A 16,140-nucleotide genomic window follows, 5' to 3' on the forward strand; every position below is an offset into this window, starting at 1 on the left:
ACAGGTTAACAGCTTCAGGGATTCTCCTTCCTGTTACCTCCAGCGAATGGGCATCGCCCATCGTGGTGGTTTCTAAACCAAACGGGAGTCTGCGATTGTGTGGTGATTTTAAAGCCACTGTCAACGCTCAGAGCCTCATTGACACTTATCCTCTTCCCCGTCCTGAGGAGTTACTTACCAAGCTCGCTGGGGGCCAGTTCTTTTCCAAACTTGACTTATCGTAGGCGTACCATCAGTTGCCGTTGGATGCTTCATCCAAGGAATTTCTCGTCATCAACACTCCTTGTGAGTTGTATCAGTACAAGCGGTTACCATTTGGCGTCGCTAGCGCGCCGGCCATTTTTCAGCAGTTTTTGGAACAGCTCACGGCTTCCGTTCCCGGCTCCATAAACTATCTGGATGACATTGTTGTCACGGGGGCCTCCACTGAGGAGCACCTTCGCAATTTGTGTTCCCTGTTTCAGGTTTTGCATTCAGCTGGGTTGAGGAGCAATCTAGCAATCTGGACAAGTCACAGTTCTTCCAACCCCCCATTGTGTATCTTGGTTTCCACTTGTCCTGTGAGGGTAACGTCCTCTACGTCAGCACGTTGCGTCCATTAACGCTCTACCCCGGCTGTCTACAGTCAAAGAACTTCAGGCATTTCTAGGCAAGATTACTTATTATCACAAATTCATTCCATCTGTGGTGGCGGTAGCTCATCCTCTGCATCAGCTGTTATGCAAAAAAGTCCCTTTCTGTTGGTCCGATGAGTGTGAGCAGGCTTTTGCCCGCCTGAAGGCTCATTTGCAGTCGGCACCTTGTCTTGCCACATTCCGTCTGGGTCAGCACTTGGTTCTGGCGACTGATGCGTCACAGTATGGCCTAGGGGCTGTTCTCGCCCATCGGTATGAGGATGGGTCGGAACGACCCATCGCCTATGCTTCCAAGACCCTCAACGATGCGCAACGGCATTACTATCAAATCGAAAAGGAGGCGCTCGCTATCATTTATGCTCTAAAAAAGTTCAGCGTTTTTTTGTATGGTTCTAAGTTTCACCTCATCACCGACCACAAGCCGCTGGTCTCTCTGTTCAGCCCATCGGCATTGCTTCCGGATAAGGCAGCTCACCGCCTGCAACGTTGGGCCTTATACTTGTCTCATTTTCACTATGAGATTCACTATCGCCCCATGGCCCAGCATGCCAACGCTGACGCATTGTCGCGATTGCCAATGGGCCCCGACCCGGTTTTCGATCATGATGAACTACTCTGTTTCCACATTTATGAGGAAGAACGTCGTGCGGTCGACGGTTTTCCAATTACAGGTTCGCAGGTCGCGTCGGCTACTGCGCAGGACACGGTCCTGTGTCAGGTGATCGGTTTTGTTCAACGGGGTTGGCCGGACAGGAACAAGGGCCGGGCATCGGATCCCCTTCGCAACTACCATGCCTTGCGCCTTCATCTGTCTGTTCGTGATGATGTTGTTCTTCTGGCCACGGATGGCGCATCTCCACGGGTCGTGGTGCCAGCCTCTCTTCGCAAAGTTGTTCTCAAACTGTTGCATGAAGGCCATTGGGGTATTTCTCAGACTAAGTCCCTGGCCCGCAGGCACGTTTATTGGCCCGGTATTGATTCGGACATCGCCCACATGGTTGCTGCGTGTGGTCAGTGCGCTCCACAATTGGCTGCACCTCGTACAATGCCCTCTCCATGGCCTGATCCGGCGCAGCCATGGGAACGGGTGCACACTGACTTTGCCGGCCCCTTCCTCGGTACTTATTGGCTACTGTTTATTGACGCCTTCTCGTAGTTTCTGTTTTTTGTTTGATGTCTGTCGCCCACCACTGCGGCGATGACGCTGGCTTTGTCCAAAATCTTTGCGCTAGAAGGTCTTCCATCCACGATCGTCGCGGGCAATTGCCCTCAGTTCTCTTCGCAGGCCTTCCGTGATTTTTGTACTGGACAAGGGATTCATCATGTTACAGCACCGCACTTCCATCCGCAATCAAATGGGGAGGTCGAGCGCCATGTCCGCACTTTCAAAAGCCAGATGAAAAAATTCCTTAGTGATTTTTCCACAGATGACGCTATGCTGCAATTTCTGAGCTCTTATTGCTTCACGCCTCTGGGTGATCGCAGCCCTGCTGAACTCTTGCATGTCTGCCAACCGCGCACTCTACTGCACCTGCTTCACCCTGTCAGGCCTTGTGCTGTGTCCCCTAGTGCGGGAAAATAATCGGTAGGTGCCGACGTCTGGGCACGAGGGTATGGATCTCACCCTAAATGGATTCCAGGGGTGGTCAAGGCTCTTCGCGGCCGCCGGCTTTGTGAAATACGTACGGACGACGGCATGGTTGTTCGCCATTACAACCAGATGCGCCCACGAGTGGTGGCTGCGCCGGTGCCACCGCCCCTTCCTTCGCCTCCACCAGACCGAGATGCCAGTCCTGTCGCTGCTGCCGATCTACCGTGCGTGTTGCTGCAGCCGACGTCGCTACCGCATCCGAGTGCACCGGACCCAGCCCCAGTCGCGACGCCGCCTTCTCTGGGACCCATCTCGCTGGAGCACACCCCCAGGTCCACGACACCTATGGATCCTGCTCCGGAGTTTTCACCCATCATCTCGTCCAGGAGGCACGTTCCACGCACGAGCTTCCGTCCTGGACATTTTCGGCCATACTCTCGTGTCTCTCTGCGGGATCTTTTCGGGGCCTCACAAGAGGCCATGGATGTCTCTGCACTGTCCATGTCTCCAAGGAAGTGAGTATTTTTTTCTTTTTTTCAAGGGGAGAAAAGTGTTGTGACTGTGCCACGACATTTACAGTGCTGCCACGACAGTACGTGCAAACAGCGATAGAGGTGCTCCGCAACTCGGCTGAGCACAGGAGCGCCACCTAGCTACGAACGGTACCGGCCGCATGTCACGGCACGGCCGTCGAATAAGAGATACTGAGTTGTTATCATGTAACCAGCTATTGTTTCTAAGTGAGTGTGTTTGAATATCCACGCAATTATTGGTGATTAAAGATTATAACACATATAGTTCAGATATTTGGACTGTGAAATGGCAATTAAATTGAAAATAACTAGCTGCAGAGATGGATTTCTGGTTACATTTAGCACTCAAATTAGAAAAAAAAGAAATAAGAAATAAAGTAATCAGAGAAAGAATGAATGTTCAAAATTCAGTTATTGATTTTATTAATCAGAAGCAGATACAACTGTGTGGGAATGCCAATATAATGCAAGAAGGAAGTCTCTCTAAGTATGTAATGGACTGGAAATCATACAGGAGAAGAAAAAATGAGTGACACGCCAATACCTGGACTCTGGGAACACACTCTTAAGTGAAGGAGAGGAATATTCCTGAAAATTTTCAGATGAATAAAGAATTCTTCTATTTTTTTTTTAAAAAAAATTACAGATACACTGTAATCATAGGTGCAAGTAAAATGCATAAATATTGTGAAACCAGAAAACAAGAATCATAAAGACCTAATAACATTATAATAGGACAGTAGATAATCAAGATTATGTCTGCATCAGCATCAATGAGAGTCACTAAATATGTATGCATTCTTTAAAGTACTACAAACAAAATAAATATAGTGATATCACAATAATATTTCTTTTTCTTTTTTTCCATTTGATAATGGGTAGCTAAGTTTGCAAACATGTGAGCACAGTGAAAAATACTGAGACTGAAATTTTATCATCATGTGATATCTTTGGTGTCTATACATGTTTTCAAATCAATTGATTGTAGTTCTATGTTATTCTCCATGCAGCAAGTTCAGAATATAATTGTTCGGTAATTATATGTTATCCGTGTATTGTCAAACCACATACCAACAGGTAATGGGCCCAGGGTACATGATCGGCAAAAAGGATCTTTTTCAACTAGACGAAAACTTAAGTTTGTAAGCTTAAAAGTGTGGAAATCAACAAGTTCATTAACATAGTGAATATGGTGCATATGGAGTTTGACTGGAAATGCTGTCATGTGATAATTACCACACATGTAGAAAACAAGTTGAAGCACTACTCATCATAAACAGCACTTGGGTATATGTATCTGGAGACATTCCACAAACTGTGCTGACTGGTTCAAAATGATTCAAATGGCTCTGAGCACTATAGGACTTAACATCTATGGTCATCAGTCCCTTAGAACTTAGAACTACTTAAACCTAACTAACCTAAGGACAGCTGACTGGTGAAGGTGAAGTGCTCACTACTACAGAAGTTGCATATGAACCATGGCAAGTGGCAGACAGAAAAGCAAAGGCTGACTTGATTTTATCCATTAAACCTACTGAGTTGAAGCAAGTAAAGAACTGCGCTACATCACATCAGGTATGGCTGAAACTAATCAATCTATGCATCCAAAGGAGCTGCTCACAAAGTAACACTGCTCAAATTCCATACGCTTCACAAAATGCATCCTATTGATGATGTGACATGATATCTTACTGAATTCTTCGATGGTGTGGATAAGTTACAAGCAATGGATACTGACATAAACAGTGGTCTATTGTCAATAATGATGCTCTACAGTCTTCCGGATAGTAACAATACTTTTAGCTGTGGTAGTGACATCCTACCATATGTTGAGATACTAAAAGTAAAAATCTTCGAAGAACACAACGCAAGGATTCAGAAGACAATGCCATAATATTTGTTAAACTGGGTAAATGTTTCATGAACACGCCAAATGTGCTGTGAGTCACAGTGAAAAATCATAAAATATCAAAACAAAAACAAAAATGGAAAAATCATCATACAAATGCAATTGCTGTAACAAGAAGACATAGAAAGAAGATGACTGCTTTTTCAAGAAGCAGCTAAGTGTGTAAGCTGCAAACAACTGTTGATGAAGCTCACTGCTGTTTCTCTATGAATGAGCCTGTGCCAAAGTTTTGTGACTCAAACATTTATTGGTGCATAGATACTGGTTGCAGTTCATATATGTGCAACAATCTGAAAGTGTTCACACATGTAACAGAAACAAAAGAGAATTTAATGCTTGCAGACAACAGTGCTATGAAAGTAACAGCTAAATGTGACATACACATCACAACCACCACCAGTGGCAGCATCTCCATACCACTGAAAAACACTGTACATGCCAATTAATCCTTTTTTAGCAGTAATGGTTGTGGACAATAACGACACAGCAACAACTGAGAAAACTCATGCAATTAATACAAAATGCTAATTGTGATGTCGGTGGGCCAATGAAAGAAACATCACAAGGCAGTTTGAAAATTTCTGTGACCTTTATAGATAACCAAAGTCTATATCCTTCAACAGAAAGAGAACCTGTTGATAAATTTGTTCAGTTCAAAAGGCTAGTAGAAAATCAGACTGAACATAAAATTAAATCCCTTTAGTCGCACAATGGTAAGGAGCACTGCAATGAAAGAATGGACTCCATCCTCAAAATGGCAGGAATACAGCAATGTCTAACAACTCCATACACACTGTAGTAGAATGATGTTGCCAAATGAAAAAAAAAACATTCATTGGTAAAATGTAAATGTCGTATGACTAGGGCCTCCCGTCGGGTAGACCACTGACTGGCTGCAAGTCTTTCAATTTGATGCCACTTCGGTGACTTGCGCGTTGATGGGGATGAAATGATGATGATTAGAAAAACACAACACCCAGTCCGTGAGCGGAGAAAATCTCTGAACCAGCCGGGAATCGAACCTGGGCCCTTAGGATTGACATTCTGTTGCACTGACCACTCAGCTACTGGGGGCTGACTGTTCATTGGTCAAAAAGGCTCATTGTGTGCTGCTCGCATCAGGACTGCCACCACCATTTTAGGCCACAGCCACAAACACAGCTAACTACACCCGAAATTTTTGCTTAACTAAAGGACTATCTGATGGAACTCCATATGAGAATTGGATGAAAAGAAAGCCTAACCTACCTCGTCTTTGTACATTTGGTCAAAAAAAAGTTGTCAGCCTGGATAAATCACAAAAAAAAAGGGAAGTTTGATCCTAAAGGCAAAGAAGGAATTTTTGGAGTCTATTCTGACTGTTTGAAAGGATATTGTACATGGGTACCAAGACATCACACTGTTCACATGTCAAGAGATATGAAGTTCCTTCATCAGGACAGTTTAAAGTCCAAATAAACTTATTGTGGACTTCTATAAAGATGAACCAGATCGTCGCCAAAGAGGAGGCATCAACATGAATTCCTTGGGAGGTGATTTTAATGGTGATACAAACATTTAACCGCAGCCATTGCCAGACATCACCCTGTTCAACAACAATTAGAAAGTTAGCACCTAACCAAATTTTTCAATCAAAGATGAAACACATTCATAAAAAATACCACACATACGTCAGGGTCTACAAGGGTATCTGCTAAACTGGAATATCAGCCAACACCATGTACTTAAGACTCAATTCTTAATTTGTAACTGTCAGTAAGAACTGAGGAGTCATGTTGAGATTCAAATTTTACTGTTAAGTAATATCTTGGGTGTCTATCTATAGTTACTACATGCATATTTTCAAAGCAATTGTTATAGTTCTGTGTGATACCCAATGAAGAAAGTTGTGAATAAAGCTGTCCAGTACTTATGTGTTGTGTCTGTATTATCAAACCACGTCCCAACCAAACAAACATTAAAAAGTAAGAAATTCAAGCCACAACTAACAGAATTTGTGAATATATGTAAACTCTGTCCTTCATATGGTTATAGTTACATTACTAAAGTACAACCAGTTTTTCATGAATACGTCAGTGAGAGTATTCCTATGCCATGACTGTCTATCAGATAGGTAGCAGATGTGTTTTTGGAATACTGATGGTCACATTTCTTCAAAGGAAAGTTTAATTAAAGTCGGTAATGCCTCACGCTCATGTTTTAGTAAACAACATGTTATGCCATTTATTAAGCAACACTATACACTAATATTACATGTACAATTTATTGGGTCAGTTTGTGTTATTACTTATGACTACCAAGTCATTTATTTTAATTACCCATATATATCAATATAAAATCCCTTTTTAATTGTGCCTACATCTTAATGATGTTAGTTCAAGAACATTTAATATAAGGTTTCTTTCATTACATACTTTGTTCTTTTAGAAATTTTCTTTATTATAATACATGTGTGACTAATATTACTGATTACTGAATATTTTTAAATGATAAACTAAAAATATGTGACATAGCCGAAATCTTTTTGTTTGTGTTACAATGTTGGTATAATGACAAGACACAACTGTTAATAATACACAAAATCGTAAAACTAATAGGATTAAAGGAAATCTAAATCTCAACATAAACAGATTATGCTAATATTGCGAATTTAAATCAAAATTTTATAAAGAAAAGTTATTAGTTGGAAAGACTCTCAATGACTTGGAAGTAAATTGGTATATGCTCTTTGGAGGAAAGCTTTTTGGCAGTGTTAGTTATAAGTTAGACTTCGTGTTGTATGGTGTGTTCTAAAAGTACTATGTGTAAATTATGTTAGAATGATACAGAAGATAAAAAAAGAATGAATAAAATATATGAAAGAACTAATTTAAAGTCCTGTGACAAATTCATTTATGGACTGCATATTGAATGACTCCGAACCTGTAAAAATCCTCTAACCGGTATTTCAAATAGGATGCTCCAACTTGACAACTGTACCAACAACAAGAATGATGACTGATGGAAAATCAGTATAAGTAGAACAAATATTCACTTACTATAACATGAATTCCAGCATGTTTCCTAACTTTTGCTCTTATTTCTTCTCAAGGTATGAGAAAATTGAATGCAAACATGATCACATTGTAAGTTACAGTGAAATATTTTGGCAACATAGAGATCACCAGAGATGGATGACTAGCTCAGCTAGGTTTTCATGGGGCTAGATATTGCCTTTATTGTTTATGGCTCCTACTAAATCACTGATCGGAATGATTTACAAAAACCACAGATAACTGAAATTTGGACAACAGGAGAGATATATGAGACCCACTTTCTTAAACATAAGTATGGTGTCTTAACCTTTACATTACATCACTAGGTACAAGATTCAAGATATCTTTGACAGTGCTAGTGTAGAACACAATGCGTTAGTTTTGAAGAGAGAATACATTCATGTACCATCACGTTCAGTGCACAGCAAGTTCTCATGTTATAGACTGGGCCGCCATTAAGTACCATCAGTAACTTCATCTACAATGAAACATGGGAATTTTCAATGACAAATGCTGCTTCGAGAAGTGGTAGTGGCTGTAATCACAAATGGTTAATACAGTTCATAGTGGTTTTTCATCAGTTATGTGGGTGATCTTATGTTAAAACTGAATAGTTTGTTTGTGCCACTATGAGGCCCAAGTTGCATAAGCTTTCCCAATGAGCCTTTTACTATGCTGAAAGATTTGAACACATGGGTCTAATGAATGGAAATTACAAACAGATCTTTATGTAAGCTGCGAAGAAGGAGGAAATTTGTATTATGACACAATACCTTATATCATAAGTAAAAGGTATGAGGAGAAATAGCAAGAGGCCTTCAGTTCAAGTACAATAGTTAAATGGCAAGTAAACATTTGCAAAAAGAATGTCTGATGATGAAAGATCAAATCAAACTTGACTTTGAGCAAAGAACAAAGTTTACCAAATAACTGACATCACAGAACTCCCATACAATAATATTTAGCTGAAATGAACAATCATGTGTTGTTTTACTTTTATATTTATGTCCATACTCTACTAACCACTGTGACGTGCATGACAGAGGGCACTTCCCATTGTACCAGTTACTAAAGTTTTTGTCCCATTCCATTGACACATGGAGCATGGGAAGAATGAATGTTTATCTATATCACAGTGTATGCTGTAATTAATAAGATCTTGTTCTCATGATCCCTATATGAGTGATATGTAAGAGGTTGTAGTATATTCCTAGAATCATCATTTAAAGCCAGTTCCTGAAAATTTGTTAGTTGACTTTCTCAGGGTGGTTTCCACCTACCTTTAAGAGTCTGCCAGTTCAATTCTTTCAACATGTCTATGGCACTATCCCACAAGCCATACACACCTGTGACTATTTGTGCTGTTCTTCTCTGAATACATTCAATATCCCCTGTTAGTCCCGTGTGGCATGGTTTCCACACATTTCAGCAAAATTCTAGGATGTGTTGCACGAGTGATTTGTAAGCAATCTCTTGTGTAGGTTGATTGCATTTCCCCATTTTTATACAAATAAACTAAAGTCTACCAGCTGCTTTATGCATGACTGTATTTATATGATCATTCCACTTCATATCCCTATGAAGAGTTACACCCCGATATTTGTATTAGTTGGTCAAATCCAACTGTGACTCATTGATATTACATTAACAGGATACTATGTTTTTTTTTTTTTTTTTTTTTTTTTTTTTTTTTTTTTTTTTTTTTTTTTTTTTTGAAGTGCACAGTTCGACATTTCTGAACATTTAAAGCAAGTTGCCAATCTTTGCACCACTTTGAAATATTATCAAAGTTTGACTGAATATTTGTGCACCTTCGTTCAGATTGTACTTTGTTGTAGATAACTGTATCATCTGCAAAATGTCTGAGGTCACTATCAATTTTAATTAACATTAATTAATATTAATATCCAATTACATTATATTAATATTGTCCACAAGGCTTGCTCAATACAAACAGTAAAGGACCCAACACACTTTCCTGGGGTGAACCCTAAGTTACTTCAACATCTGTCAATGACTTTTCATCCAAGATAACATGCTGCATCCTCCCTACCAAGAAATCCTCAATCCAGTCATAAATTTTGCCTGATACCTGATACAATCATAGTTTTGGTAAGAAGTGTAGATGTAGTATTGAGGCATATGTTTTTTATAAATTAAGAAATACTACATTTACCTGACTGCTTCGAGCCACGGCTTTCAGGACGTCATGTAAGAAAGTGCTAGTTGGTTTTCAAACGATGTTTTTGAAATCCATGCTCATTGGCAAAGGATGTTGGCCAGCAGTTTTATGGGCCTCTTGTGCTACCCTTCTTGTAGTTCTTTATTCCAACTACTGGGCATGGTTTTTTGCTTGAGGGATCTATGACAGATTATAGTGAACAGAGGGACTAACTCAGCCACAAATTGGGTATAGAATCTGATAGGGATTCCACTGGGCCCTAGGGCTTTGTCCAGTTTTACTGATTTCAGCTGTTTCTCAACATCACTGATACCAATGCCCATTTCACTCACATTTTCAATGGTACAAAGATTAAATTGGGGCAATACTCCTTGGTTTTCCTTTGTACAGGAACATTTGGAAACAGAGTTAAGCATTTCTGCTTTTGCTCTGCCACTCTCAATTTCAGTTCTTGTCTTGTCCATGAGTCACTGGAGACTAGGTTTGGTGCTACTAACAACATATGACCAGAACTTCTTTGGGTTTTGTGAAAGATTTTCTGACAGTATTTTGCTACGGTCACTGAAAGCTTCAGCATTGCTCTCTTCACTGCCAAATCTGTTTCATTCTTCAGCATCTCTCTATCTATATCCTTATGCTTTGTTGTGCACCTATTATGCAGTGGTCTCTGTTTCTATAGATGTTTCTTTACAGCAATTGTATGCCATGGAGGATCTTTCCCATCATGAACTGTTCCACTGGGTACAGTATCCAGTATCCAGTGCATGGTCAACTATTCTTTTAAACTTGAGCCATCATTCTTCTACATGTTCCCAACTGAGCTAAACGTTTCAAAAAGTTCCTCATTGAGCTATGACACTACTGCTTATTTGACTAGTTTGCTGAACATATAAATCTTTCTACTTGTTTTAGTTGCCCTTTGTACATATGTATTCATTGTTGTTATAACTAACTGATGGTCACTGATACCAGTTTAGATGTGAACATCCCCAAAGAGGTCATCAGGTTTGTCTGTTACCATTAGATTTAACACATTTCTGAACTACCTGTTCTAGGTAGTATTAAGAGAAGGCATTTTGTAATGTTTCACAGGATGTCTTGTCACACCCACCACTTACAAAACTGTAATGTTTCACATTATGTCTTGTCACACCCACCACTTACAAAACTGCAATTATCCAACTTTGTGGTTATATGGTTAATGTTTTTAAAGTTAATGTAATGATCACATTACAATTAGGGAACATAGATACAAGAAAACTGAGGTTTTCTCTAAAGATTTTGGTTACATCAGGAAGTGAGCCTGGTGGCCGACAGCAGGATTCTATTATAATTTTATGCCCACACTTGATACTGAGTCTTGCTCAAACAATCTCACAAGCAGCTTTAGTTACTGTCCCAGTGGATTTGAGTTTCTGTTCACTGCAACAAACACACCACTTCCATTTTCCTATCCTTTTGGTATGCACTTAAATTTCCCCCCACAAATATCACTACTGTGAAATTCAGGTTTTAACTAGCATTCTGTGTCTAGTATTATGTGGGCTTCAGTGCTTTTTAGGAGACCTTATAGCCGTTACCCTTTCTTGTGAATGCTTTGGCAGTTAACCACTATGATTTTAATATTCTCACCTGTGCAAGGGGGGGGGGGGGGGGCATTTTTATGGGTCTTACCCCGATACTTATGGATTTCCTACAGCTATCATTAACTGGACTGGATTGAAAGTCACCCCACACACAGTCAACTACCTAGATGTTGCCTCTGATGTGTAGCGCACACCTGACCCACTAAGAGAAACCCTACAATTCTCAGCCTAAAGTTAACAGACTCCTATTTCCTGTTTGTTAACACATTTACATTATTTTTTCAATGTAGTAACTAATAGTTTTTCTTTATATTAGGTAAACTGAAATTTTACTTACTGTGGCCAACCTTCACCCGTTTGCACAGCAAACAATGTTAACATTGCAACCATTACGTTGTCATAATGAAAGGCCTGAGTTTTCCATTCCCTATTTCTTGGTTCAGGTACATTATCACCATTAAAAATAAAAAATTGGCCCCTGAAAATTAAGAAATAAATTATTTTTGTTCAAATGTGATTAAAAGTAATTTGTTACTTAACTTATGAAAAACACAGCGTATTTAAGGGCAGCCACAAGGTGTGATTTAATGAACAATAATTAACATGAAGATGAAGTGTTTTGGCTTTTTCACTGTGTACACTGACAAGAATTTAGTGTTGAAGAAGGCACATATGCCTCTTGGGATATGCATAAGCACAGCTACTACTGTGTGGCTGATAATAAGGAATTTTCGATGTGGGTGTGTCAAATAGTTATTTTGACAGACACAACGAAAGGACTATCATACACATCTAGCCTTTTTTAAAAGTAGACAACACACACACACACACACACACACACACACACACACACACACACATCACCACTGTCTTATGCTACTGAGGCCGGGCTGTGAGCAATACCAATGTATGTGTGTGTGAGGTGTGAGTTGTGCTTGCATGAATGCATGTGTGTTGGTTACTTTAGAAAAAGGCCTTTTGGCCAGAAGCTCAACATATATCACAGCCTTTTTGTTGTGTCTGTCTATGATTCAACATCTCCTCTACATGAGGAGCTGTCAAATTCACCATCAAACAACTTTTTTTTTTTCAGTAGATGTTTTATAACTAGAGTAAAGGCTGCAGTACGCAGCCATTAAAACCTTAGGCGAACATAGTGCTCTGAAAGGTAAGACAGGCAATAAAAAATTATTAAAAACTAAATATGGGCATAAGAGACAAAGCAATTAACAAAACTACTTTCAGTACTTCTGCTGCTACTAGCACCAATGAAGACAGAAAATAATGCTATACGGCAAAACACACATAGATAAGCCAAAACATTATGACCACTGTCAACCACAACACTGGATATCACCTGGTGGCATTGCAAGCAGATGACAAGGTAACAAAAGTATGTAAGCAGAGCAGACACAGACAGGGGATTACCCTAGCGAAGATATTTGCTGCTAATGGGGAAATTCATTGAGATAAGCGACTTTGAGAAAAGGTGGATTATTATTACGCAGAGCCTGTCAATGAGTATCTGGAAAATGGCACAGCTGCTTAAATGTTCATGTGCTACAGTCGTGAGCATCTATTGAAAGAGATACAAGGACAGCAAAACTACCACTAGGTGCTAAATGGTTGGATGGTCACGACTCTTCACAGAACACGGGGTTCAGAGGCTAATCTGCTCTGTAAAGTAGGATACATGTGACTTCTCTGTCAAAAGAGCAAAATGCTGGTGCATGCTCAAGTATTTCGGAGCATACTGTTCATTGTACATTGTTGAACACGGAGCTTCGCAGCAGACCACTCCTAAGTGTTCACATGTTGACCCAACAACATCATCAATTACAATTGCAGTGGGTGTGGGATCATTGGAATTTGAGCATTGATGAATGGAAATGTATCAGCTCTTCAGGTGAATCACATTTTTGCTACACTAGTTCAATGATCATCTCCACAAATGCTGCCATTGAGGTGAACAGCAGCTGCAAACGTGTAGCGTGCGATAGACGTAGGCTGGTGGGAGCAGTATTATGCTATAGGACACATTCTCCTGCACTTGCATGGGACCTGTGGTAGTAATTGAAGACACGCTGACAGCTGTGAACCACCTGCAGCCCTTCATGCTTGATGTCTTCCCCAAAGCCAATGTCATCTTTCAATACAATAACTGTCCATGTATCAGAGCCCGAACCACGCTACAGTGGTTTGAGGACATTACAGTGAACTCACATAGATGTCTCACTGACCAAATTCGTCTGACGTAAATCCTATGAAACCTACATGGGTCACTGTCGGGTGCCATCACCATGTATAGAAATCAGCAGCCCATTACTTACACTAATTACATGAACTATGCATAAACATCTAATGGCAGATACCTCCACAAACCTACCAACAAACTCTCAGATCCCTGATATGCAGAATCAGTGATGTATTTCATTCCAAATATGGACAAACAAGCTATTAAGCAGGTGGTAGTAATGTTTTGGCTCATCAGTGTAAAATGTTACATGGGAGCCACTACCTGGAAGAAAGGGGAGCTATGCCTTACAGAACTTAACATGTTGACTGTGAATTACTGCAGTGAGTGTAGCACCACCATGTTCCATTGCCATGTACACAAATTCAGTTGTTTTTCAAATTCACTTCTTTGAAGCCAATATTAACTGAGAGTAGAAGTTGACTATATGGTATTTTTCATGAATATTAAGTCTAACAGATATAGACTGGGACAATTCGATGTTTAGGACGGGTGGTAGGGACAGAGCATCGAGTGACATTATACTGAGTGCACTATCCGAAAATTACCTCGAGCAATTAAACAGAGAACCGACTCGTGGAGATAACATCTTGGACCTACTGATAACAAACAGACCCGAACTTTTCGACTCTGTAAGTGCAGAAAAGGGAATCAGTGATCGTAAGGCCTTTGCAGCATCCCTGAATACGGAAGTAAATAGGAATATAAAAAAAGGGAGGAACTTTTATCTGTTTAGCAAGAGTAACAGAAGGCAGATTTCAGACTACCTAACAGATCAAAACGAAAATTTCTGTTCCGACACTGACAATGTTGAGTGTTTATGGAAAATGTTCAAGGCAATCGTAAAATGCGTTTTAGACAGGTACGTGCCGAGTAAAACTGTGAGGGACGGGAAAAACCCACTGTGGTTCAACAACAAAGTTAGGAAACTACTTCGAAAGCAAACAGAACTTCACTGCAAGTTTAAATGGAGCCAAAACCTCTCAGACAAACAGAAGCTCAACGATGTCAAAGTTAGCGTAAGGAGGGCTATGCGTGAAGCGTTCAGTGAATTCGAAAGTAAAATTCTATGTACCGACTTGACAGAAAATCCTAGGAAGTTCTGGTCTTACGTTAAATCAGTAAGTGGATTGAAACAGCATATCCAGACACTCTGGGGTGATAATGGCATTGAAACAGAGGATGACACGCGTAAAGCTGAAATACTAAACACCTTTTTCCAAAGCTGTTTCACAGAGGAAGACCGACCGCACTGCAGTTCCTTCTCTAAGTCACTGCATGAACGAAAAAATGGCTGACATTGAAATAAGTGTCTAAGGAATAGAAAAGCAACTGAAATCACTCAACAGAGGAAAGTCCACTGGACCTGAATGGATACCAATTCGATTCTACACAGAGTACGCGAAAGAACTTGCCGCCCTTCTAACAGCCGTGTACCGCAAGTCTCTAGAGGAACGGAAGGTTCCAAATGATTGGAAAAGAGCACAGGTAGTTCCAGTTTTCAATGAGGGTCATCGAGCAGATGTACAAAACTATAGGCCTGTATCTCTAACATCGATCTGTTGAAGAATTTTAGAACATGTTTTTTGCTCGCGTATCATGTCATTTCTGGAAACCCAGAATCTACTCTGGAGGAATCAACATGGATTCCGGAAACAGCGATCATGTGAGACCCAACTCGCTTTATTTGTTCATGAGATCCAGAAAATATTAGATACAGGCTCCCAGGTAGATGCTATTTTCCTTGACTTCCGGAGGGCGTTCGATGCGGTTCCGCACTTTCGCCTGATAAACAAAGTAAGAGCCTACAGAATATCAGACCAGCTGTGTGGCTGGATTGAAGAGTTTTTAGCAAACAGAACACAGCATGTTGTTATCAATGGAGAGACGTCTACAGACATTAAAGTAACCTCTGGCGTGCCACAGGGGAGTGTTGTGGAACCATTTCTTTTCACAATATATATAAATGACGTAGTAGATAGTGTCAGAAGTTCCATGCAGATTTTCGTGGATGATGCTGTAGTATACAGAGAAGTTGCATCATTAGAAAATTGCAGCAAAATGCAGGAAGATCTGCAGCGGATAGGCACTTGGTGCACTGAGTGGCAACTGACCCCTAACATAGACAAATGTAATATATTACGAATACATAGAAAGAAGGATCCTTTATTGTATGATTATATGATAGCGGAACAAACAACTGGTAGCAGTTACTTCTGTAAAATATCTGGGAGTATGCGTACGGAACGATTTGAAGTGAAATGATCATATAAAATTAATTGTTGGTAAGGTGGGTGCCAGGTTGAGATTCATTGGGATAGTCCATAGAAAATGTAGTCCATCAACAAAGGAGGTGGCTTACAAAACACTCATTTGACCTATACTTGAGTATTGCTCATCAGTGTGGGATCC

General features: G+C 40.3%; 1 protein-coding gene across 1 annotated transcript in view; it reads right to left on the minus strand.

Moving 5' to 3' along the window:
- LOC126249257 (voltage-dependent calcium channel type A subunit alpha-1) overlaps positions 1-16,140 on the minus strand; it is a 373,047-nt gene that overhangs the window by 13,401 nt on the left and 343,506 nt on the right. Inside the window, exon 21 of the mRNA XM_049950912.1 lies at positions 11,812-11,952. Coding sequence (XP_049806869.1) covers positions 11,812-11,952 — 141 coding nt within the window. The remainder of the gene's footprint in view (positions 1-11,811; positions 11,953-16,140) is intronic.

This window comes from Schistocerca nitens, chromosome 3 (genome assembly GCF_023898315.1).
Source record: "Schistocerca nitens isolate TAMUIC-IGC-003100 chromosome 3, iqSchNite1.1, whole genome shotgun sequence".
NCBI classification, from domain to species: domain Eukaryota; kingdom Metazoa; phylum Arthropoda; class Insecta; order Orthoptera; family Acrididae; genus Schistocerca; species Schistocerca nitens.